General features: G+C 40.3%; 1 protein-coding gene across 1 annotated transcript in view; it reads right to left on the bottom strand.

Moving 5' to 3' along the window:
• prex1 (phosphatidylinositol-3,4,5-trisphosphate-dependent Rac exchange factor 1) overlaps positions 1 to 23653 on the bottom strand; it is a 199186-nt gene that overhangs the window by 17199 nt on the left and 158334 nt on the right. The window contains exons 27-33 of the mRNA XM_080204930.1: positions 21381 to 21469; positions 20602 to 20684; positions 18448 to 18538; positions 16854 to 16982; positions 13314 to 13355; positions 9854 to 10071; positions 8421 to 8523 (exon numbers count right to left, since the gene is read on the bottom strand). Coding sequence (XP_080061056.1) covers positions 8421 to 8523; positions 9854 to 10071; positions 13314 to 13355; positions 16854 to 16982; positions 18448 to 18538; positions 20602 to 20684; positions 21381 to 21469 — 755 coding nt within the window. The remainder of the gene's footprint in view (positions 1 to 8420; positions 8524 to 9853; positions 10072 to 13313; positions 13356 to 16853; positions 16983 to 18447; positions 18539 to 20601; positions 20685 to 21380; positions 21470 to 23653) is intronic.

Below are 23653 nucleotides of genomic sequence, written 5' to 3'. Positions count from 1 at the left end.
AATTACCCACTCCAGATTTTCAAGATTTCTTTGCCTCGAATGCTTTTACACACAAATTCCAATATCCAGCCATTATGGATTGCTCCATAATTATTTCCAATTAATGTCTCACAAACCGGAATAAGATATCACAAACCTAGGCAGCTCCCTTTTCAGTTCTGAGACTTGAAATAAACAGTACCCTGTTCTGCTTTTAGTTCATCTTTGTTCCTTTAACTTCGGCTCTCTGGAAATGTTTCTTCATTTTGCTATTTTTCTTTAAGAACATAAGAACATAAGAAATAGGAGCAGGAGTAGGCCATCTAGCCCTTCGAGCCTGCCCCGCCATTCAATAAGGTCATGGCTGATCTGTCGCGGCTCAGTTCCACCTTCCCGCCCTCTCCCCATAACCCTTAATCCCCTCTCTTATCAAAAACCCGTCCAACCCGCGTCTTAAAAATATTTAGCGAGGTAGCCTCCACCACTTCAACGGGCAGAGAATTCCAGAGATTCACCACCCTTTGAGTGAAGAAGTTCCTCCTCAACTCCGTTCTAAACGTCCCCCCCTTTATCTTGAGGCTGTGCCCCCTAGTACTACTGTCTTTTTTGAGCTGGAAGAGTCTCTCCACCTCTATCCTATCCATCCCATTCATCATCTTATACGTTTCAATGAGATCTCCCCTCATTCTTCTAAACTCTAACGAGTACAAGCCTAGTTTATTCAGCCTCTCCTCATAGCTCAACCCCCTCAACTCCGGTATCAGCCTAGTAAACCTCCTCTGCACTCCCTCCAAGGCCAAAATATCTTTGCGCAGGTGCGGCGCCCAAAACTGCACACAGTACTCCAGCTGCGGCCTCACCAATGCCCTATACAGCTGCAGCAAGACCTCTCTACTTTTATATTCAATCCCCCTCGCTATGAAGGCCAACATCCCATTCGCCTTCCTGACCACCTGCTGCACCTGCAAGCTGGGTTTTTGCGACTCATGCACTAGGACCCCGAGGTCCCTCTGCACCGTCGCCTGCTGCAGTTTTTCGCCCCGTAAGTAATAGTCCTTCCTACCATTATTCCTACCAAAGTGGACCACCTCACACTTGCCAACATTAAATTCCATTTGCCATTTCCTGGCCCATTCGCCCAGCCTATCTAGATCCTTCTGCAGACTCTCCACACCCTCCGCACAATTTGCCGTTCCCCCAATCTTGGTGTCATCAGCAAATTTCGACACCCTACACTCGGTTCCCTCCTCCAGATCATCTATATAAATGGTAAAAAGCTGAGGCCCCAGCACCGACCCCTGGGGCACTCCATTAGTCACCATCCACCAATCTGAATAGCACCCGTTGACTCCCACTCTCTGCCTCCTATTTGACAACCAATCCTCTATCCACGCTAACACCCTAGCCCCAACTCCATGTCCCTCGACCTTCTGCAATAACCTCTTGTGAGGTACTTTATCAAACGCCTTCTGAAAATCTAGAAAGACCACATCCACCAGCTCTCCTCTATCCACTGCCCTAGACACATCCTCATAGAACTCCAGTAAATTTGTCAGACACGACTTCCCTGTAATGAAACCGTGCTGCGTCTGCTCTATCAAGCAATTCCCTTCAAGATGCCTCGCAATTTCCTCCTTAATGACAGATTCTAACATTTTACCTACCACAGACGTTAAACTAACCAGCCTATAATTCCCCGCCTTTTGCCTGGCACCCTTCTTAAACAACGGCGCAACATTAGCTGTTTTCCAATCATCCGGCACTTCCCCGGCATCCAGCGACGTCTGGAAAATAACCACCAAGGCATCCACTATCACCTCCACCATTTCTTTCAGAACCCTCGGATGCATCCCATCCGGTCCTGGGGACTTGTCCACAATCAGCCCCTCCAGTCTGTCGAGCACCGCCTCTCTAGTAACAGTAATGTCATTAAGACCCTCCAGTCCTACCACCTTTCCATCGCTAACACCCGGCAAATTATTCACGTCTTCCTCCGTGAAGACAGAAACAAAAAAGTTATTCAATACCTTAGCCATATCCCCATCCCCTACCACTAGGTCCCCTTTCTCATCCTCTAAAGGACCAACGTTCACCCTAGCCAGCCTCTTCCTTTTTATATATTTATAAAAACTCTTGCTATCCTTTTTTATATTAAGCGCTAGCCCAGCTTCATAGTTTCTCCTACCCTTCTTTATCAACTTCTTTGTCAATCTTTGTTGACATTTAAACCTCTCCCAATCCTCTTCTCACCCACTACTCTTAGCTACTCTAAAGTCCTCCGCTTTTAATTTAACACTTTCCTTCACCTCCTTCGTTATTCTTTAGTGGCTATCCTTTAGATTTCTGGTATTGGCTTTCTTGGTCATCACTCCATTGTATGGTTTTTCTTCTAGCAGAGTTAAGAAAGATGCTCCCTCTTTAGCTGCCTGTCACCAACTGCTCTATATTTCAGCTAAAACTAAGAAAAAGAAGCTTTCCTTTGTTCTTATCAGAGCCTCTAATTGCTGAGCAACTACATTTATTCTTCATGTCGTAGCTCTCTTGCTTTCTCTCAGTTGGAATTTAACCAGCCTCCATACATATAAACAACTTTTGTACAACATGAATCTAACTACAGGCCCCGCCATACACAGAAATATTAAGTTAAACTCATCTAAAGCTACGCCTTATTTCTGATGTTTACCAATACAAATATCTTAAAACTACCTTGTGTTTCCTAACAGAAGCCTCTTAACATCCTCCTCACCACTCCCGTTCCCACGAAGTTTAATGCCATCAGCAAACGTGGAAACATTACTTTTGATTCCCTCATTAAAACCATTGATATCTATTATTAATTGCTGGGCCCCAGTATCAATTCCAGCAGGACTCCACTAGTCACCACCTGCTGCTTCCAATGCTCTTTTTGCTGTCTGCTCATCAATTCTCAATCTATGCCAATATATTATTCCTATTTTACTTTAATTTTGCACATTGACCTCTTACGTGAGGCTTTATTAGAAGCTTTCTGAAAATTCAAAATACATTGCACCAATTGGTTCACCCTTATCTATCCTACAAGCTGTGTCCTCAAGCAACTCCAGTAGGTTTGTCAAATATGATTTCCCTTCTGTAAATCCACGCTGGCTTTGTCTAATCCTGTTGATATTTTTTAATGTGATTGACTCTTAATTGTTCTCTAGGTAGTTAACAATCAGTTCAAAGGCAATTGACAGCAATGCCCACATCCCACTAAAGACTAAAGAAAAAGTTTAGAAAATCTAAATGCAACATCAAGCACTAAACTACAAGCATCCAAGATGACCAGAATTACAATACTCAGCCAAATTCAATAGGAGCAATTATCTTAAATCTAATCGTGCTGCAATAGAAAGGTTGACTTTTAAATTGATCCCCTTAATATAAAAGTTAATAGAAGACAGCCGGGATAATACAATCGAAAGGTAATAAAAATGTACCAGTGAAACAAAAGGCACACACTAGATGGAGAAACATTCATTTGAACCAGGCATCAGGAAAAGATGAACAAGGTGCTCAGAGCTGAAAGGGAATTTATTTAGATGAGAGTGTGCTGAGGTCAAATGGTGGGGGAAGTTTGGGGTGGTGGGGCTGAATTTCCCCAGTGAAATATTAGCAAGCCTTTAAAACATGGAGGTAAGATGATCCCCAATATAGTGTTTTCATCCCAGAATAGAAAGTCCAGCAACAGTGCAGCCCAATGGAGAATGCTATATATTTAAATGTCAAAGAATTGCAGCTTAAAAGCCTTGGTAAGGAGGCCTTCTATTTAATTGCTAAAATTAGATGTTGTACATACAGATCAACTTATCCATGACTGGCGTTTTTTCCATTTATGGAAGCAAGGAGGTTATATTTCAGAACGGTCTATTTTACAGTACAAATAGGCTTTGATACTACGTTACAAGCAATGCACCCCCATGGAGCACAATTAAATTTTGCCAAAATTAGGCTGTGTTTGTTGATGAAACTTGCCATGGACAACATCCACATAAGCAGATTTAAATTTCCTGTTAAGTGCAGGCATTAAAACTCCCTTGAACAAAGCAGAATGCCACAATACATCAAGCACAATAGTTCCTGGGTATAGGTCATCCAGTTTGAGTCACATATATGTAAACATTCAGGGGAAGTGAGTTTTCAATGGTGCAATAAGCAATAGTTACTGCTGAACAATGTCTGTGTTAATAAAAATTATTTTTCTTTTGCAAAGTGCGGCACCTCAATTCCTCAGAAGAAAACGTTAATTTGTTCTTTTTTAATCTCATCTCTCTTTCTTAATCCTATCTTATTGCCCCAATTTCTGTTTTCCTTCCTGTGCTATGTTTTAAATAAATCTTGGCTTTGTGCCTCAATGAAGATGTATTGAAGAGTCTCACTGCTGCTCGGGCTATTCACTGATCCCCTCTAGAGGGCAGCACATTGAAACAGATGTCGACTTAATCAAATTTTCCACTGACAAACCATGAAAAAGTCTAAGGATAACTGTGTGTGAGGTGAATGGTGAAAGTTGTCAGGTCATCGCTGAGAAGAATATCTGAGTCACAGCAGGCAGGAAGAGATAACCCATGAGCTGCGAATGCCATAGGTTGCTGGATAATTTGTGGCACCACCATTAGCTTTATCAAAAAGGCATCTCATTCTTGCCCATCCTGTGATTTTGATGAGTCTTCTGTGTTTGCCAATAAATTGGTCACTAAACATGCCAGTGAAAGTTAAGTAAGTGTTTTTAATGACTTGATAAATGTCAATGATTGTCAATAACCTCTCTTTCTCAGAAAGTCAACCAGTATGGAGTGGTAGAGATTTTTAAATTTTCACATTTTCTGACTTTTCCTTCCTTTGTGTGCTCTCTCAATCCAACCTTTCCTTTTCGCTCCATTTATCTATCTACCTGATTTAATATATTAGATTTAACCACTCAGATTCTTCCTCATCTGTCTTGACATCATGGGCACGATCTTGCCATCTGTTCATACCGCACTCCCACTGTGTGAAGCTGGAGAATTTGGCAACAAGCAAAATCTCCGTTTACAGCACCATGATGGGAAAATCCCATTGATGTAAACAGTCAGAAAATTCTGGCCCCTATCACTCAATTGCATTGATTAAAGAGGTGCACTGTTTGTCTAGGTATCCACTAAGGTTCCCTGTTGTCCTTGCCATGCTCTTTCCAGTTTACACGTCCAACAACTTTTGAGAGAAAACCCATGACCTAAAACTTGTGAGGACAAGTCTGACTAACAGAGCACACTGCAAGTTAGTTTACTTCAACAAAACCTGGCACGTATAATTTTTCTTTTGGGCAACATTGCTAAAGCACATAGAATAAAAACATATGTATAGTTTACTCTTCTAGTTAATAACTAAATAGAACTGTGGTAGATCCTGAATCCTTGGTTTAATTGTTCATCGATAATAGATTCAAACGAAACATTAGACTGCTGCTGTAGTCCAGAGTTTCAAATTTAGTATGGAAAATGATTCATCTCAGTCTGTTTTTATTCTGAAACTTAGTAGTAAAACAGGGAAAACGAGGGGATATTTCAAACCAGTGTACTATGCAATTGGCATATAAATCTTTAAATATTAAGCAAATGCCAAGTGTTGAAAACTTATTTCCATTTCAGCAACTGATTACACAATGAATATCCCCCAAAACCGATCTCTCTTTAGAAGAATGAGGGGAGATCTCATTGAGACGTATAAGATGATGAATGGGATGGATAGGATAGAGGTGGAAAGACTCTTCCCGCTCAGAAAGGACAGTAGGACTAGGGGGCACAGCCTCAAAATAAAGGGGGGGGGGGGGGGGGGGGCGGTTTAGAACGGAGTTGAGGAGGAACTTCTTCACTCAAAGGGTGGTGAATCTCTGGAATTCTCTGCCCGTTGAAGTGGTGGAGGCTACCTCGCTAAATATTTTTAAGACGCGGGTTGATGGGTTTCTGATAAGAGAGGGGATTAAGGGTTATGGGGAGAGGGCGGGAATGTGGAACTGAGCCACGACAGATCAGCCATGATCTCATTGAATGGCGGGGCAGGCTCGAGGGGCCGGATGGCCTACTCCTGCTCCTATTTCTTATGTTCTTATGCTCTCTTAACATTTTAATATTTCAAAATCAGAAATTTTCAAAGAACCTTTTTCTCCTCAAGTACTGGGTGTAAAACTCATTATTGCAGGAAAATTGTGCAACTTCAAAACTTCTCTTTAAACTGTACAGTTTGGCCTACTCAATCACACAAACCAGTCTCCCATCCATTGACTTGGTCTACGCAGCCAGCATTATCAAGGAGTCCACGTACCTCAGACATGCTCTCTTTCACCTTCTTCCATCGGGAAAAAGGTACAAGGGTCTGAGGTCATGTACCAACCGACTCAAGAACAGTTTCTTCCCAGCTGCCATCAGACTTTTGAATGGACCTACTATACATTAAGTTGATCTTTCTCTGCACCCAGCTATGATTATAATACTAAATTCTGCACCTGCTTCTTTCCTTCTCCCCTATAAACTCGATGAACAGTAGGCTTTATCTGTATAGTGTGCAAGAAACAATACTTTTCATTGTATCCCAATACATGTGACAATAATAAATCAATAATCCAGATGCAAGACATAATCCAAGTAAAACAAATACTTTAGAGTCTATCGATGTTGATTCTTGCTTCCTTTGTTCATTACTTCACATTTATGTGAAAATAGCTGGCGCTCAATATTATCATTTAACGTGGAGGCATTTATTTAGTCAGTCTTATTCGACAATGCTGTTGATTTCCTAATCTGGGTCCAGAAACATCAGCAGAGCATAATCCAGGGTCCAGGCATGCTGGAAGAATCGCAGAATCCCTACAGTACAGGAGATCACTCAGCCCATCAAGCTTGCACCAACAACAATCCCACCCTATCCGCGTAACGCCACATATTTACCCTGCTAATCCCCCTGAAACTAGGGTCAGTTTAACACAGCCAATCAACCTAAGCCACACATCTTTGGACTCTGGGCAGAAACCGGAGCACCCGGAGGAACTTTATGGTCCCACTGCAACTGGGGATGAGGCTGGAAAACAAGCCATTCAAAATTCCATCAAATTCAATGGGACTGGAAATTCACATTTGTGGGAGGGGGGCTGTAAAATGCACCCGTGTCTCTTTTAAATACCCTTTTGATTTCACAGATTTGAATGTGTTGCCATCAAATCGATTCCATCCAGGTCAAGTCTGATAGCAAATGTTCTGCACCCTCACTGCATCACAGAAGTGAGCACCAATTGTTTTGAGACAATTCAAAATAGTCCTTCTTAAAAATACTTGTCCTGCTGAAAATTGCTGAAATTACTTGGGATTCAGTGGTGGAGTAATTATACTAAAAACAACCAGGGAGTAGTTAAAGAATCTAACAATGTACCTTAAAAACATTAAACCTCAATTAGCTTCATATTCATTCTAATGATGGGATAATCATATTTACAGAATGAATCATATTGTGTTGGGGACCTAAAGAATACTTGAGCGATTCCAAAACCCATCTTACATACTTATTATTTTGAAGCATACCTGAAAGCTGTTTGTATAAACACCGGCCCCCGCCCCCCCACCCCCACCCCCTCCCTCCACAGTATGGTTTTTAATTTCACATTTCTACTTCAGATTCCCTGATCATGAGTTGCTGATCTTTTCGTCCATTTTATCATATTTTTCCTTGCATGGAAATAGCTTTATGAGTCAGGATGCCTCCACTGATCATTTTCCCTCTCCACTGAGAAGCCACCTCAGCCCATCCCACATACCTCCCCCACCCAAGTTACTTTCTTCACGTCATGAAAAAAACACCAATTTCCCTTCTCTAACCCATGGCCAGTGACTTCACTTTTTCCTGGAATCTTCCCCTAACACCACCCCCACATATTCCTTTCCACTGAATCCTAAAAGTCAGGTACACTCTGGCTTACATAAAGAGAGCAGTTAACCCTCCTCTACACTAATAACACACTTCAGCCCCTATCTCAGGAGGCATGACCATCATTGCACCAATGGTATATTTCCAACCAGTTAACCTTTAGCCTCTGTTTTTGCCTATGTACACTAGGAATGAGATAAATGCCTGTCTAAATTCTTATCACAGTTAACTCCCAAAGCCAGCATGAGACAGTCATCCCCTCAGGTTAGATTGGAGCAGATTTTGCAGACAGGACAAGCCACACTAACTCCTAAATTCTTGATTTGTACACAAACTATAAAGGGACAGGCCATTCAGCTTCAAGAAACACAATGTTCCAGGATCAAAATCTCCCTTTGTTCTGATGATAGTTTTATTTTGGTAGATAATTATTGCTGTCATGCCTCACCTTTCTTTGAGCATAATTTCAGCCCAGACCGTAAACACTGGTTAACATTCAAAATAATGCAGTCGTGACAAATCCTTACTTGCTACTGGGTATTCATGTTCCAGCTGTCTGAAAGCGAATGTTACATTATCCAAATCTGACAAAGCGACCTTGGTGTCTTCCAGCATGATGCGCTCATCTTTCTGTGCAGAAATAAAACAATAATTATTAATTCCACTTTACAGAAGTGACCAGAAATCAATATCCAAACTCCATAAACAAGAGAATGTAGCTGGCCTGTGCATCCAGCAGGCAATTGCTTCAAACAATTCCCTCCTGCATATTATCTACTTTAACATAAATTAGACAACATTAAACATGTATCTGTAACACGTTTTACAAAATAATCTTCAGGTCATGCACATAATGAAGGAAGGGGAGGAATTTTGTACTATATGCATGCTACAGCCATTTCTGGAATTCAATCTCTTCTCAACAGTACATTCTCATTAAGCCTGTGTGCTTAGAATTATAGAATAGAATCATGGAGTCCCTATAGTACAGAAGGAGGCCATTCAGCCCATCAAGCCTGCACCAACAACAATGGCACCCAGGCCAATTGGCAACAATGGCCAATGTTATCCTCACATAACCCCATGTATTTATCCTGCTAGTAAGGGGCCATTTTAGCTTGGCCAATCAACCACATCTGTGGAGTGTGGGAGGAAAGCAAAGCACCCGGGAGGAAGCCCACACAGACGGGGAGAATGTGCTGACTCCAATCAGAGAGACACCCACGATGGAATTGAACCTGGGTCCCTGGCGCTGTGAGGCAGCAGTGTTAACTACCATGCCGCTATTGTTCTGGCCTTTTCACTTGAACTGCTAGCATACTTCAATTTTGCCTGTATCAAGGCAAGTAACTTCAAATCTTTTCCAAGTGAACAGACCTCGCAAGAGTTTTGAGATTCTGCACGTCAGAACAGGGCTAGGAGGAGGTACAGGCATCGTTAAAGAGCAGTCATTGGGTTCACACACGCAAAGAGGAAGATCCAATCTGTTTTCCAGAAGAAGTCAGTTGCCATGCACACATTCCAGACTGAGGCACCAAAGCCAAAACAGAAGTGCAGAAAATATGCGCAGGGTTTCTGGTTTCTCTCATTTTACAAAGTTAAAAAATAGTCCAAAGGAATTAAACACGCCATTTCCAGTAAAACTAGTGAATGCAGGAATGTGTGTCACTAAATATCTAATGATGAAGGAGAGTTGAGAAATTCAGATTTCCTACTTGAAATGCGAAAACATCAATTTGCCAACACAGCTGAGTTCCCTAATGCAAAAATACTCGAACAATGCAGTCAATGCATGACTATGCAATTTGTAAGCTTTTATAACTCGCTTGTAACTTCAAAATCATGAATTAACTTGATTCTCCCACTTGTTGATCAATTTGGGAAAAATCACTGAATCCCATAGAGAATTCTCTCTGTGGTGTCGAGTAGATGATTTGTAAACCTTTGTGTGCTCACTCACCACGTTTGCAGAAAGCAGCGATTGAAAGTTGAGAAGGACGCCGGTAACGGCTATCTGTTCAAGCCACTTCTTGCTGGCCTCTTTGCTCTCCTCTTCATATTCTCCATTGTTGTTGTAGCGGTGGTTCAAAGCAGCTAATAGCTGTTCCGAAAAGGTACAAATGGCCGCTACAAGGCTTTGACAAAAGAGAACATCTCGACGCAATTGTAACTCCAAGTCTGTATCGGGAAGTGGGAAAAAAGAGAAAGCAGAATAAGAAACCAAAATTAACAGTACAGTGAATAGTTAACATCTTTGGTGATTTTCCTTTGATGGAGAAGAACTTAAAATGGCTTGGGGTGCAATTATACCTCAGCTAATGATGTATGTGGGAAGGGAAAGCCTGGGAAAAGAGAACAAGAAAGAGAAAATTCCGTGTAATGGCTGGCAGTAGGGGTGGGACTGGCGGGGGGAACGCGGTGAGTGTAGGGGTGAGGAGGAGAAACTTTTTTGTTTTAACTAAAGTACCTCTGCAGCTTAGGTGCCTGCAAATGGGATACACACTCTAGCATCGAGCTACAGCAGACACTCTCTCGCTCCACCAGGAACCAGCAATGAAATACATGTTAACAAACAAATACATTTCAAAGGGAATTTTATTAATAATATTGACTTGGGTGCTGCTTCCTAATTCATCAAGGGGCACTCGTCTTTTATGTGGCTAATCCCCAAGAATTCACAAGTTGCAGTTACTTTAAGGAAATGCAGCAAATTTGAATCAGACGAATGAATGGCTGAAGGACATTTTATTCACAACACAGCTTGGAAAGTTGACAAAAGGTAAACCATTGATGCCACAAGAATTTTTGAAAGTAGATTATGAAAATAAAAAAAGTGAATCACTGCTCCTACTGAATCCTGGAAAACACATTCCCTTCATATTTTAAATTCTCTATCCTCCTCTTAAGTACAATCTAACCTCAAAAAAAATCTACTAGCTCTATCCTTACAAACCAAGCTTTGCATTGTTCAAACAAATGAGTTAAACCAAAGCGGACTCTTGGCCATGCAATTAAACGGCTGGGAAGGACATCTGTAGCACAAAATTAAATCTAGTCACCAATAGCCAAAATGATGCAAGGAGCATAATGGATTTAAACAGCTTTATGGAGAGAAAAAAAATGCCAACGGCTCAGATATGGGGGCGGGGGCAGCAGCGAAGCAAGGGTACTTAACAGAGACACACAATTCAGAAAAGACCCATCAGTCCATCGAGTCTGCACCAACAATAACTACCACTAAAGATGCGCTAATCCCATTATCCTGTACTTGTCCCATATCCTTGAATATTTCAGGTGCTCATCCAAATATCTTTTAAAAGTTGTAAGGTTTCTCGCCTCTGCTTCAGGCAGTGCATTCCAGACTCCCAACACCCGCTGAGTGAAAAACAAAACTCTCAAATCCCCTCTGCATTTCCTGCCCCTTACCCTAAAACTACGCCCTCTCATGATTGACCCCTCAACCAAGGGGAACAGCTGCTTCCTATTCACCCTGTCCTTATCCCTCAATTTTATACACCTCAATCATGTCTCCCCTTCTTAGCCTTCTCTGCTCTAAGGAAAACAAACCAAGCCTATCCAGTCTCTCCTTATTGCTCATGGCCTCAAAGAAAGTAGTACTGAGGGATTTAGCATTCTCTGTGGTGAGAACCTGAATTCTCTTGACAAACAATGAATTTGTTCAATGGGGATTCCCAATATTTGAGCTGCAGCGATGTCATCAGTCAAAAGTCGATAGCCACATTAAAGAAATCGCAAACAGCCAACCAGGAAAGGAAACAATCAAATCACTTTCTAAAGATTTTACTGAAGCGAACTGAAGTTTGGGATGTACCTAGGGGGTCAAGGTAGAGGCTAAAATATGAGTCAACTTAAATGGAATTATTGAAACATGTGAATGAATCGTAATGGAGGGATTAAATAACATTTCAAAAAATTTTGAACAGTTATTCAGCACTGGATCATTAAAAATCCAGTTTCACTTCACTAGGCAAGGCACAAACATAGATGGGTGTTCGAACAGCGAAAACGGGAACATTCTGGGCAAGTTTTATTAACTGCTGCCTCAGGTGAGGGGTAGGCAGTTCACGTAGTCTGTGGCAGAACAATGTGCTAAAATCCTGACGTTCAGGTGAGATTCAAAAAACGTTGACACATCACCAATCTTTTACACTGCAAATGCTGACCCATAACACTGTTGGATTTTTAAAATCATCATAAACCAGTTTCAATAAATAAACCTAAAGACATAGGTAACAATTCCATCAGAAACATTCAGTAATCTTTAATTTGCTCCCCACCACAAAAGGGATGAGGTTTCATCTCATGCACATTTGCACAATGAACCTGTCGCTTCAGAAGGTGATAAACCTAGTATGACTGAAAGCTGGAAGTATGTTAACCACAATCGCACAGAGGTTAGCACCGCTGTCTCACCACATCAGGGACCTGGGTTCAATTCCAGCCTTGGGTGACAGGCTGTGTGGAGTTTGCACATTGATAGGATTCCTACAACGCAGAAGGAGGCCATTCGGTCCATTGAGTCTACACTGACCACAATCCCACCCAGTCCCTATTCCTGTAACCCCACCTAACCCACACATCTTTGGACTATGGGAGGAAACCAGAAGAAACCCATGCAGACATGAAGAGAATGTGCAAGATTTGTAAGTTAGGTGGATTGGCCATGACAAATGCAGAGGGCTACAGTGGGAGGAGTAAGATGTTCTTCAGAGAGTCAAAGCAGACTTGATGGACCAAATGGCCTCCTTCTGCACTGTAAGGATTCTATGAACCATAAGGTGACATACTTTTAGAAAAGTTTTATTTAATAACTATATTTTGATTTGCCATATAAAGAAAGTTAAAAAGGGAACATGCAAAGGGTGTTCCATTCATGTTCTAATATCCCAAGTCCATTGAAAATTTTAGAGTATTTTTAAAATTTATCATCACACCAGCCAGATGGGAACATTGACCTGTTGTTCCACATGGATGATGTAACATCACCAGAGAATCACAACGAGTCATCTTATTTTTAAATTGAGAAATAATTTACTTCAGAATGCTCCTCCAAGGAATAGTGCTGCACATTGGAGTTAAAACATTTCTAAAAACTGAAAATTTAAAACTGATTGTATTTTGGCCACAGCCAAATATCATACCATTCTTTTTGATGTGAATTTGGTCTTAACTTTGACCTTTAAATTCTACGGCTTTCAGCATTAAAAAAAAACACCAATATTACAGCTGCAAGTTTGTTTTTTGTTCTTAATACAAATGTTACTGGCAGCTGTAACTTTTGGATTCCATTGGGTCATGCTACAAAAAATTATAAAATAATACACAACTCCCCCCCCCCCACCTCCACCGCAAACAGCAGTTTGACTTGGTTTAACTGTGATGACCAAAACATGTCTTACCTGTGCAATGAAGTAGAGCTAAAAGTAATTGGTTCTTCCCATCTGAGGAAGGAATTAGAGAGATTACTGAAATGTCAGCATTTACACATCTTTAAGAATTTAGGTTTTACATGAATGCTTATGCTAAGGGTTAGCAAAACACAAGACATTACAATATTACTCAATCTGCCATGAAGTTGCAAGACCAAGTGCAGGATGCAGGTCAAGCTGGTTTTGAGGGCACTGGAGAGAACTGGACCAAGATAGAGCAGGAAATGAGAAAACAGAAGAAGCATTTGGGAGGAAAGAGTGAGGAGGAGCAAGAGTTAGTGAAGAAGAGTGAGAGGAGGTGAAAAATCAAGTAAATGGGAAAAAGGGAGAGAAAGAGAGGGAACAAAAAAAGGGGTTGTGGAGGAGAGAGGGGAACGGGAGCAGATGAGTACTGGGTCACACAGAGGCATACTTAAAGGAAAGAAGGAATGCAAAGTATGGGATTAGTTCAGGAGCCAAGAGATGAGTCACAAACTGGCACTTTGGTACTGCCTCTCTCTCGAGCTGCACATAAAATCCCTGATGACATGAAATGAGAAGTTTCATTACAATGTGTTGGTTGATTTGCACTCCCATTGGTCCTTGAGGGCTTATTATTTGAGTGAGGCAAGCTGCATGATATTCGATAGGTCCCTCCGAAAATGGGCAAAAACTTCCAAAGTGTTGAAATCAGAGGTGCCACTTTGTGTCATTTGATGTTATAAGCCAAAAGAAATGTCTAGACTATGTTTGGGTCCCATTGAAACTCGCTGTTGTGCTCAGAATTAATCAGCAACAAAGCTCAGGAAACCAAGTTGAATGACAAGTCAATCATTTAACATATTGGAGCAGAATTCACAAGTACACTGAAGTACTTGCAGCCATGTTGAGAGGATCTTCTCTGAACCGCAGTGCAAGACCAAATATTTAAAGAAAAACATGGCAGAAATGTGTGGCAGTATCATCATAAAACTTAAATGAATGTATTAGTCAAATATCCCATGGTACAAACCACTGGAAATGAAAGATGTTGACATTTAGCTTGTGCTGTAAAGCACCATTCATAATTACGCAAAATACTGCTTTTTAAATTCACATACACATTTCTACAAAGTTGTAAAACATTGACCAAGATTTTTCGGTCTCCCTGCAATGTGTTTTCCAGCAGTGGAGATGGTTCACCATTGGCTGTCAGTGGGATGTTCCAGTCCCGCCAAAGATTATTACGCTTTGTATGGTTCGTAAATCCCAAAGCTGGGGAACCCGATGCTGAGGATTAACTTTGGTGGGGCCAGAAGATTCCGCCAGTGAGAAGGGCCAAAATATCCTATACATGGTCTTCGGCCCCTGAAAAGCTTAGGAACACGTTCGGCTTCATAGAAATCCTACAGAAGGAAGACATTTTGCCCATCAAGCCCACACCGACAACAATCCTACCCAGGCCGTATCCCCATAATCCCAGATATTTATCTTGCTAGTCCTCCTGAGACTAAGGGACAATTTTGCATGGCCAATCGATCTAACTTGCACATCTTTGGCCTGCGGGAGAAAACCCACACAAACACGGGGAGAAAGTGAAAATTCCACATAGATGGTGACCCGAGGCCGGAATCAAAACCGGGTCCCTGGAGTAGTGAGGCAGTTTTTAACACATAGATTCCCTGCAGATTAATATTTTATTAATTAATTAATTTAATTAATTACTTTAATTACTGAGTAATGAAAAGCAATGTCAATTCTGTATTGTGCGAAACTCATGTCCAGGTTAATGAATGCAGGAATCCAAACACAGATTGTAAACCTGCGGAACATATCTGTAATTAAGACACCAGCATGTTTGCTGATGCAGTGCGAAAAAAATGATTGAAAAATCTGAAAACATTCTCAGACATGAATTGTAATTTTTACTTTCCAAAATGCGACTTACTTAAATTTTCGAGTGCCATAAAGTTCTATTGTGAACATCTCAAATAATATATTTGTTTCAGTGGGGTGACTATGAGGGAAAGACACAGTAAGAAGTCTCACAACACCAGGTTAAAGTCCAACAGGTTTATTTGGTAGCAAACGCCACTAGCTTTCAGGGCTTTGCCCCTTCGTCAGGTAAGTGAGGAGTTCTGATCACAAACAGGGCATATAAAGACACACACTCAGTTTACAGAATACCAATTAGAATGCAAGTCTTTACAGCTAATCAAGTCTTAAAGGTGCAGACAATGTGAGTGGAGATAGCATTAAGCATAGGTTAAAGGGATGTTGCAAGCTCAGGCAAGTCATGGGGGTTATAAATAGTGTGACACGAACCCAAGGTCCCGGTCGAGGCCAGCCTCACGTGTGCGGAACCTGGCTATCGGTCTCTGCTCAGTGAATCTGCACTGTTGTGTGTCGTGAAGGCCATTTTGGAGAATGTTTTCCAAGGCCACCTTCATGCCACACGACAGCGCAGAGTCACTGAGCAGAGACTGATGGCCAGGTTCTGCACACATGAGGCTGGCCTCAACCGGGATCTTGGGTTCATGTCATGCTATTTATAACCCCCATGACTTGCAACATCTCACTTACTGTCCTGGCTGGAGACAATACACATCCCTTTAACCTTTGCTTCATGCTGTCTCTGCTCACATTGTCTGCACCTTTAAGACTTGATTAGCTGTAAAGACTCACATTCTAGTCGGTATTCTGTAAACTGAGTGTGTGCCTTTATATGCCCTGCTTGTGATCAGAACTCCCCACTCACTTGACGGAGGGGCAAAGCTCCGAAAGCTAGTGGCGTTTGCTACCAAATAAACCTGTTGGACTTTAAACTGGCTTTGTGAGACTTTTTACTGTGTTTACCCTAGTCCAACGCCAGCATCTCCACATTATAAGGGAAAGAAGCAGAGATTCATAGTTCAATTAAAGTGAAATTGCAGCTGACCAGCGATGGTTACTGTTGATTTAACAGAGCAGAGCATTGTGAATCCTCGCAATCTCACTGAAAGTTTTTTGTTTCTCTCAGAACTAAATCCAGGATATAAGTCTTTTCTGTATCAATTATACATTGAATCACAAGAATGCAAGAGCGCAGCAAAATATACAGCATACACATGTCGCTGCCTAAATGATTCCACTTTTAGTCAGCCTTCGAATGTCTTCTTTACCAGCAGAGCTCCAAGTTGGCAAGAGCTCAATGAACTACATTTAGCATTATGATTAAATCCAAAGGAGGCCTGCAGATTGCAATCCATCTGCTAAATCATTTAAAGCATAAAACATCCCAGGGTTCCAGGCAGTAATGATTTGAGGAGGCTTGTATTTCCACCAGAGCCTATTTCAACCTAGCTCTGACTCTTGCCCCAACAGACCCTTGTGCATTGAATGCAAAATGAATGAACATCCTTGTACACTATGACCCACTGATCATAAAAAGTGAACATGCGTCAGAATGTTTACTTAACTGCAATCCATTACTTTTAAACTATTGTATAACACAATGAAAGGTGACTCAAGGGAGAAATGATCTCAAAGATTCTTAGAAAGTACATTACCAACCTTCTACATATTCCTGTACATTGTCTACCAAGGCATTGATCGAACAAGGCAAGTTCCAGGGGTCTTCCTGCACATTGGTCTGGATTATACTTCGACATTTTATGTTGCGGTCAACTTTCTGTCGAAATTCTAAAGAGAGATTCTGAGAGTTAGGTGATCGCAAATCTCATCACTGTCTTTTTGTACCATTTCTGATGTTGATCTACTGTACGTAATAGGTGAGCAAAACATGGTCTACTGGTGCACTACCATATTGCACATGATGTTCTCTGCCATTACTCTCCACATCCGATTCTTCAATAAAAGAGATACAGAGAAATATGGAGGTTGTGCTCAACACAGCAACTCTGAATCAACAACTTAATCTAAAGGGTCTTTATGGAGGGAGGAAGAATGGTAAGCACTAAGCCAAGAAATGGCGAAGGTAAACACAAAAATAAATGGTTTGAGCTGTTTTAGTGAGACATTAAGCACAAATTTGGAATTATATATTTGTGCGAGTAGCTGCCAATGGGAATGAAAGAATTAACATTTCTTAAGACTTATTCAACTACCATTGACTAGAATGTAAAACACTTATGAGTAGGATGGTGGCAGAGTTGGAAGCACTGCTGCCTCACAGCGTCAGGGACCCGGGTTCGATTCCCAGTTTGGATCACTGTCTGTGTGGAGTTTGCACATTCTCCCGTGTCGGCATGGGTTTCCTATGGGTACTCTGGGTTTCCTCGCACAGACTGAAAGACGGGCTGGTTGGGTGTATTGACCCAAACAGGCACCGGAGTGTGGCAACTAGGGGAATTACACAACAACTTCACTGCAATGTAAACCGTACTTGTGACTAATGAATAGACTTTAAAAAAAAACTTTAAAAAAATTAAAATTTTAACCCCAGAGAAAAGGCAAATCAAATACAAAATACAACCATCTACATCAACACTGCTGTGTGTTTAAATAGGATACGTGACTGCATGAGTACTAAATTCCACAGTCAAAATTCTCACCATAAGACACAGATGGCAAGAACCAGCTGTGACTTGACTTAAACTAAATGCTAACTGTTTTGTCCTGTTGAGAAAATTAGTATTGAAATAAGTTAGATATTTTGAAGCCATCTGGCAGGATAATTCTGTTATGGTATTAATCAGAACTTGTGCAGAATTTACTCTCAAGGGTTATAAAATTCCGAGTAAGATTTCCCTCCATATTTTAGAATGGTTACCTGTTGCTAAGCCAAATTTCTTCCCTAGATTATGACCTTCCATATTTAAAGGAAAGCTCAAATCATCAATCTTAAATTACACGGGAGCCATTTGTATATAACTCTGCTATAAATACATGTAAAACTGAACTATTTATAGGGATCAGTCTGCTAATGGAGTTGATTAGTTTATTAGCTTTTAGATGATGGCTAGTTAGCTTTCACTTTGAGCTTTCACTTTGTGCAACCCAACCCATTAAGCATTTGTACATCAACGCACAAGTGAATGATGGCTGCCTACAGCAATTTAAGGAGAATGGCTGTTAATGTTCACACCACTTAAAAAGGTAGACACGATTAGTAATTGAGTTTTACTACCACAAAAACCTATATTACCTTGAACGTTGTATTCCGTACTAATGCCATTCGTTTCTTCAAAAGCTTTGTTCATAACCGACCCTTTAAGCAGCGCATCAATAGAATCCACCTGTAATAATTCAGTGACCATGACAATGTTTCAATTTCCGATACTTGCTTTCTATGCTTTACTTCACAAGTGCTGCAAATGCTAAAAGATTACTAATTGCGGTGCTTGTGATGGGAGAGAGGTTTCTGTTGTTGGAAAAAGGTGCCAGTTTAAGTGGATGAATAAGCTGCTAATAGAATTTCAAAAGAGGTTCCAAGAGACAGGGAAGTGCTCTTGATTAGCATTCTGCTTAGTTACTACTGGTTAAATAAGGAAATCTGCTCTCACGGAATACATCTGATTGCAATATAATCAAAAGCTCTTTATGGTTGATTTCTTACAGTGAAAGCCAAAAAATACTTAAAGCTGGAGAGGGTGAAACTAAATTATGCTTAAATAAATTAGCATCTCTCTGCAGATCTCAAACAATATCAAAATTATCTACTTAAATATATTTGCTTAAACCCAGACCATTTCTCTCTCTAAACTTAAGAAATACTAATGATTTTCATGCATTAAGCACTGATAATTTCAACAGAAATAAACTCAATTGGTGTAACTATTAAAAAATCTATCTATTGCCAGTCATTTCCAACAAAGTTCTTTTCTACTTGCTTTTACTGCCTGAGTTTTCAAATTCACTAGAAATGGCAACTTTAGGCACACCAAATTGCCTAGCTATTTCTGTCTGTCAACTTACTTGTTTGAAAACACAAAACATGCCTCAAACACTAACAGCAATGAAACTTGGTGTACAGATAGGTTATGGCCAAGGAAGAATGGGTTAGTTTTTAAGTGAAGAGGTAAATCTGAATGTTGGAATTTTTTAAAGGATCTGTTAACAATGGGAAATAGGTCAAATTTACTTTTTTTTTAAGAAGCATGTTGTGAGTCTCTTTATTTAGAAAACTATTGATTGTTACAGAATGCTGCAGTATGTCTCAGTTGCTGTGAAGCGATTTGGCACAGCTGTCAAAGTGTGTGCTGAGTTTTCAATGCAGTTTGTTGGATGTGGACTAGCCTGAAGCCTCCTCAGGTGAGATGGAAGTTCTTAACAAAAAGGATTTCTATTTTCAGTTTTGTAGTTGCAAGAGTTGCATAATTGTAATAACGTTTGAATTAACAAAGCATGGCACAGGTATATTTTTTTTCGAGTATTGCTGAAAGAAGAGGCATGAGAGTACTATCAGCAGCTCACTGGCAATGACTTAGCCAGAGTCAAGTAGAGTTCGAACAATGCTTGGTAGTTAACTGTCAGTCACCATCAACTTGTGCATTCTCTATGCTGATGTCTGTACTAGTGTCACTTGCCAACCAATCAGCGCTTTCTTCTCATATAGCACAAATTTGCTTTCCCTTACTTTGATATTGTGAACTTTCCTGAAGAGTGCAAGATGTAAAGCTTTGGCAAAATGTTTTTTCTTTCAGCAATGTATTTTTTCTTTTAAAGTTACCACAAGAGTTTATGTGGGCTTTTTTTCCTGCCTTAACCCAAACGAATCGCCATAATTTTCACAACTCCCACAATGTTTTGTCCCCAGTAAATTTTTATTTTAAGATCAGCATAAAAGAGAGGTTTACCAACAAGTCCTGGCACACTATGAATGGAGAGTCGCGCCTTCAATAATGAAAACAAATGCGTACATGCATCTATAAACAACTACCTTGTGGAGTCCTGTTAATGGAGGTTTAAAAAAAAACGAGGATTCACAAGAGTTCAAACTCAGACTATATCACAGGAGGCTCATCGACAATACTGCTGGATGCACTTTGATTTGAGGAAACATGGCTACATAGATTGGTTTCTAAATTTTAATCCATTTTTAAGCCTTGACATCTTTATAATTACAAGCCTCTTGAGCAATTTATTGGTAGTTTTTGCCTACTGTTTATTCTGGATTGCTTGCATCTATAATAGTTTGCTTTTCCAGTTGTCAAAAGTGAGTTTGACAGAAAAATATATTTAAATAAGCATGGTACCACGGCAACATCTCAAGTGTGTGAGGTTAAGATCTTTTAGATGCAACCCTTATACACCATATACACCAATATCCTCAAGGTAAATGATGGTATAAAGTGTGTACCTGATTGAAAAGGTGCTCAAGGCAGCCATGCAATTTGTCCTGTTTGTCAAGAGGAATTCTCATGTCACATGGCAGTTCGTCACCTGTTTTCGAAGAGCAAAAACAGACTTCCATTTATTTTAAACATCATACAAGCGTTTGAAACAAGTTTCAATATCTCTTCGACTTATTAGTTGTCAAATCACATACTAATCTTGTGTGGGGGGCTACAATAGGAAATATGCACACATTACTGAAGTTTCATGAACAAATGTTTCCCGCAGCAGAGTATAACTGCATAATTCAGAGCAGATGAATATCAACATTCACTTCCATAGTGCACCTACAGTTATCAGCAACTTTCCAATTAGATTAGATAGTGACAGAATAAACTTAACAGGTATTTTAAATGGTGAAGAACGAAATATAAACTAATGTGAAAATCCATGCGGAAGAACATATGGAAAACGCATCAACTCAAGAGTGAACACAGTTAGTGAAACTCTGCATCTCCGTTCTCAAACGCTATGAAGTTTAAATTTGAACAAAGACATTTGCACCATCAGACGGTGGTAGACTACGAGTAAATGACACGGTGATAATTGATGATGACAAATGTGAATGACGAGACATGGTAGATTTATTCTTCCAGATACCACATACATCTTGATGATCTCACATCCTCTCTCAATTGTGGTAGAAACAACAAAAAAAGGCTATATTTTGAGGAGAGGAATATTACTCAAATCCTGAAAATAGTTAAATACTTTCATAATGTTATACTTGGAGCAAAATCTCACCTGATCCCATTTCATCGCTGCCCAGATAGGAGCTCCTGCTGCGGTCACTGGTATAGGACAGTACCGAGTCTCGGTTACTATTGCACTCACTGCAAGACATCACCAAATACTAGTGAAATTTTCAGCATGAAAATCCCTGAATACATTTCTGATGCTATCCTTCCTATCACATGGGTCTGAAATTCAACTTGAGATCAGTCCCCATCAAATATTACCAACCGAGGGGCTGGAGATTCTGGAGTGACTCATCTCCTGATTCCACAAAGTCTGTCCAACATCTGCATGTATGATGTTAAAGTACCTTTGAAAAAACACACTCTCAGTAGCTCACAGCTTTAGCTTGTGGTGCTGGATTGTCTGCAAAACGTCCTTTTATTATTCCTTAAGTGTATCAGATGGAGATTGTTTGTTTGTTCTTACTTTGAGGTCGTTTATGACGCTGTATTGTTAAGAGATGTGTTTTAATTCATGCTTATGGCTTTAGGTGATGTACTTGTTGGGAGGAGAGAAAAAACTGTGTTAGGTCAGGTGACAGTTTGAGAGTCCTGAAGCTTCAGCTTTTATTTTAAGCAGGGGCATTGAGCAAGAAAGAAGCTGAAGTTTGTCTTTCTGTCTCCCTGTTCTATTTGAAAATTCAGCTGGTTATCTCAAACTAATGCTTTGCCTTCTGGAAGGAAAGTGCAGAATTCGAATGGAACCAATTCCAGTTAATCTATGCTGTATTAAGCTTGTGAAAACGGCTTTATCTATGACGGGTTTTGATTTGTTGCAACGCCTTAAATATTCAATTAAGGGTCAATACATTATTGTGGTTGTTTTCTCTTTGTTTGTAATTGATGAGGTATTGTTAATTTTTTTTCTATGTGTGTTGACTATATTCTTAAATAAACATTGTTTAATAAAAATCTCCCTGGAGGATTGTTGAATCATACCTGAAGTGAAACATATCATGCTCATCCTAGCCAAATTCAAGATGCAAAACATATGGTTTGGGCGGGCTTCATAAAATACGTTGGAGTTTCTAACTGAACCATAATGCAAGGCGCAAGTCAGAAGTGTGCTGGAATTCTCTCCCCTTGCCTGGATGAATGCAGTTCCAATTACACTCAAGAAGCATGACACCATTCAAGACGAAAAAGTCTACCTGATCAGTACCAGATTCAGCACCTTAAACATTCACTCCCTCCCAGTGTGGTGTATACAAGATGCACTTCAGCAATCACCAAGCCTCCTTCAATAGCACCTTCCAAATCCATGACCTCTACTACCCAGAAAGACAAGAGCAACAGATGCAAGTGGTGGTGTTCCCATGCAAGCTTCCTTCCAAGCCACAAACCATCCTGATTTGGAAATCTGATCATCATTCCCTTACTATCACTGGGTCAAAATCTCAAAACTCCCTCCCTAAAAGCACTGTGGCTGTAGCTACATCACACAGACTATGGTGGTTCAAGGAAGTGGCTCAATACCACCTTCTCAGGAGCTACTAAGGAAAGGCAATAAGTTCTGGCCTAGCATTCACATTCCATGAATAAATAAAAGAAAACAAACTTGTTTGAATTAGGTTCATAAAAGTTGAAAAAAATTTTGGCAAACTAGCAAATTTTTTAAAAGTTTTTTTTGAAGCCAACGGTAGTTTACTAGCTTCTTCAGTGCATAAAAGTAAGTAATTTACAAGCACATAAAGTAGTAACATTTAAAACCTGGTGATTTACACAAACCAAAGTTGATATAATGAAATCCATGTCACAATCTATCACTCATTTCTGAAAGGACAGAGTGAACATACACCCACTCATATTCTGCCTTTGGGAAGTAGACACTTTGCTTTAAAATATAAATAAAACTGCGGTCAAAATGCCCCGTGGCCAAAAGAGAAGCCTCAACAGCATAGGATGTAGTATTTGCATTGGGATTTGACCTCAGCTTTGAATAAAGTGCCAATAGATGATGTGCTTGATTTACATACTACAAAGTTCTTAATATCCTGTCCAACAAAGCTCAGATATCACTCCAGCTTTCAAGTTTATAGGTAAATATTATTGGTTTTCGTTGCTACATAAGTCTACACAGTCATTTCTGGCAACAAACACTCGCATTCTCTTGCCAATACAGCAGTAGACTAGACACATTCCAAACCTAAATGGTTATTGCAATTTAGCAGTTGGAATCCACTCTATTCACTTTATAAATTTTTCATATAAAATACTTCAAATTGGCATCTGATAGCTCATAAGCCTTTACTGTACCTGTCTGATTAAACTGCAGAAATA

Source organism: Carcharhinus amblyrhynchos, chromosome 16, assembly GCF_965287045.1.
Source record: "Carcharhinus amblyrhynchos chromosome 16, sCarAmb.v2.hapA, whole genome shotgun sequence".
NCBI lineage: Eukaryota > Metazoa > Chordata > Chondrichthyes > Carcharhiniformes > Carcharhinidae > Carcharhinus > Carcharhinus amblyrhynchos.
The sequence above is the reverse complement of the archived record's forward strand: the minus strand, read 5'-3'. Positions and strand labels throughout refer to the sequence as shown.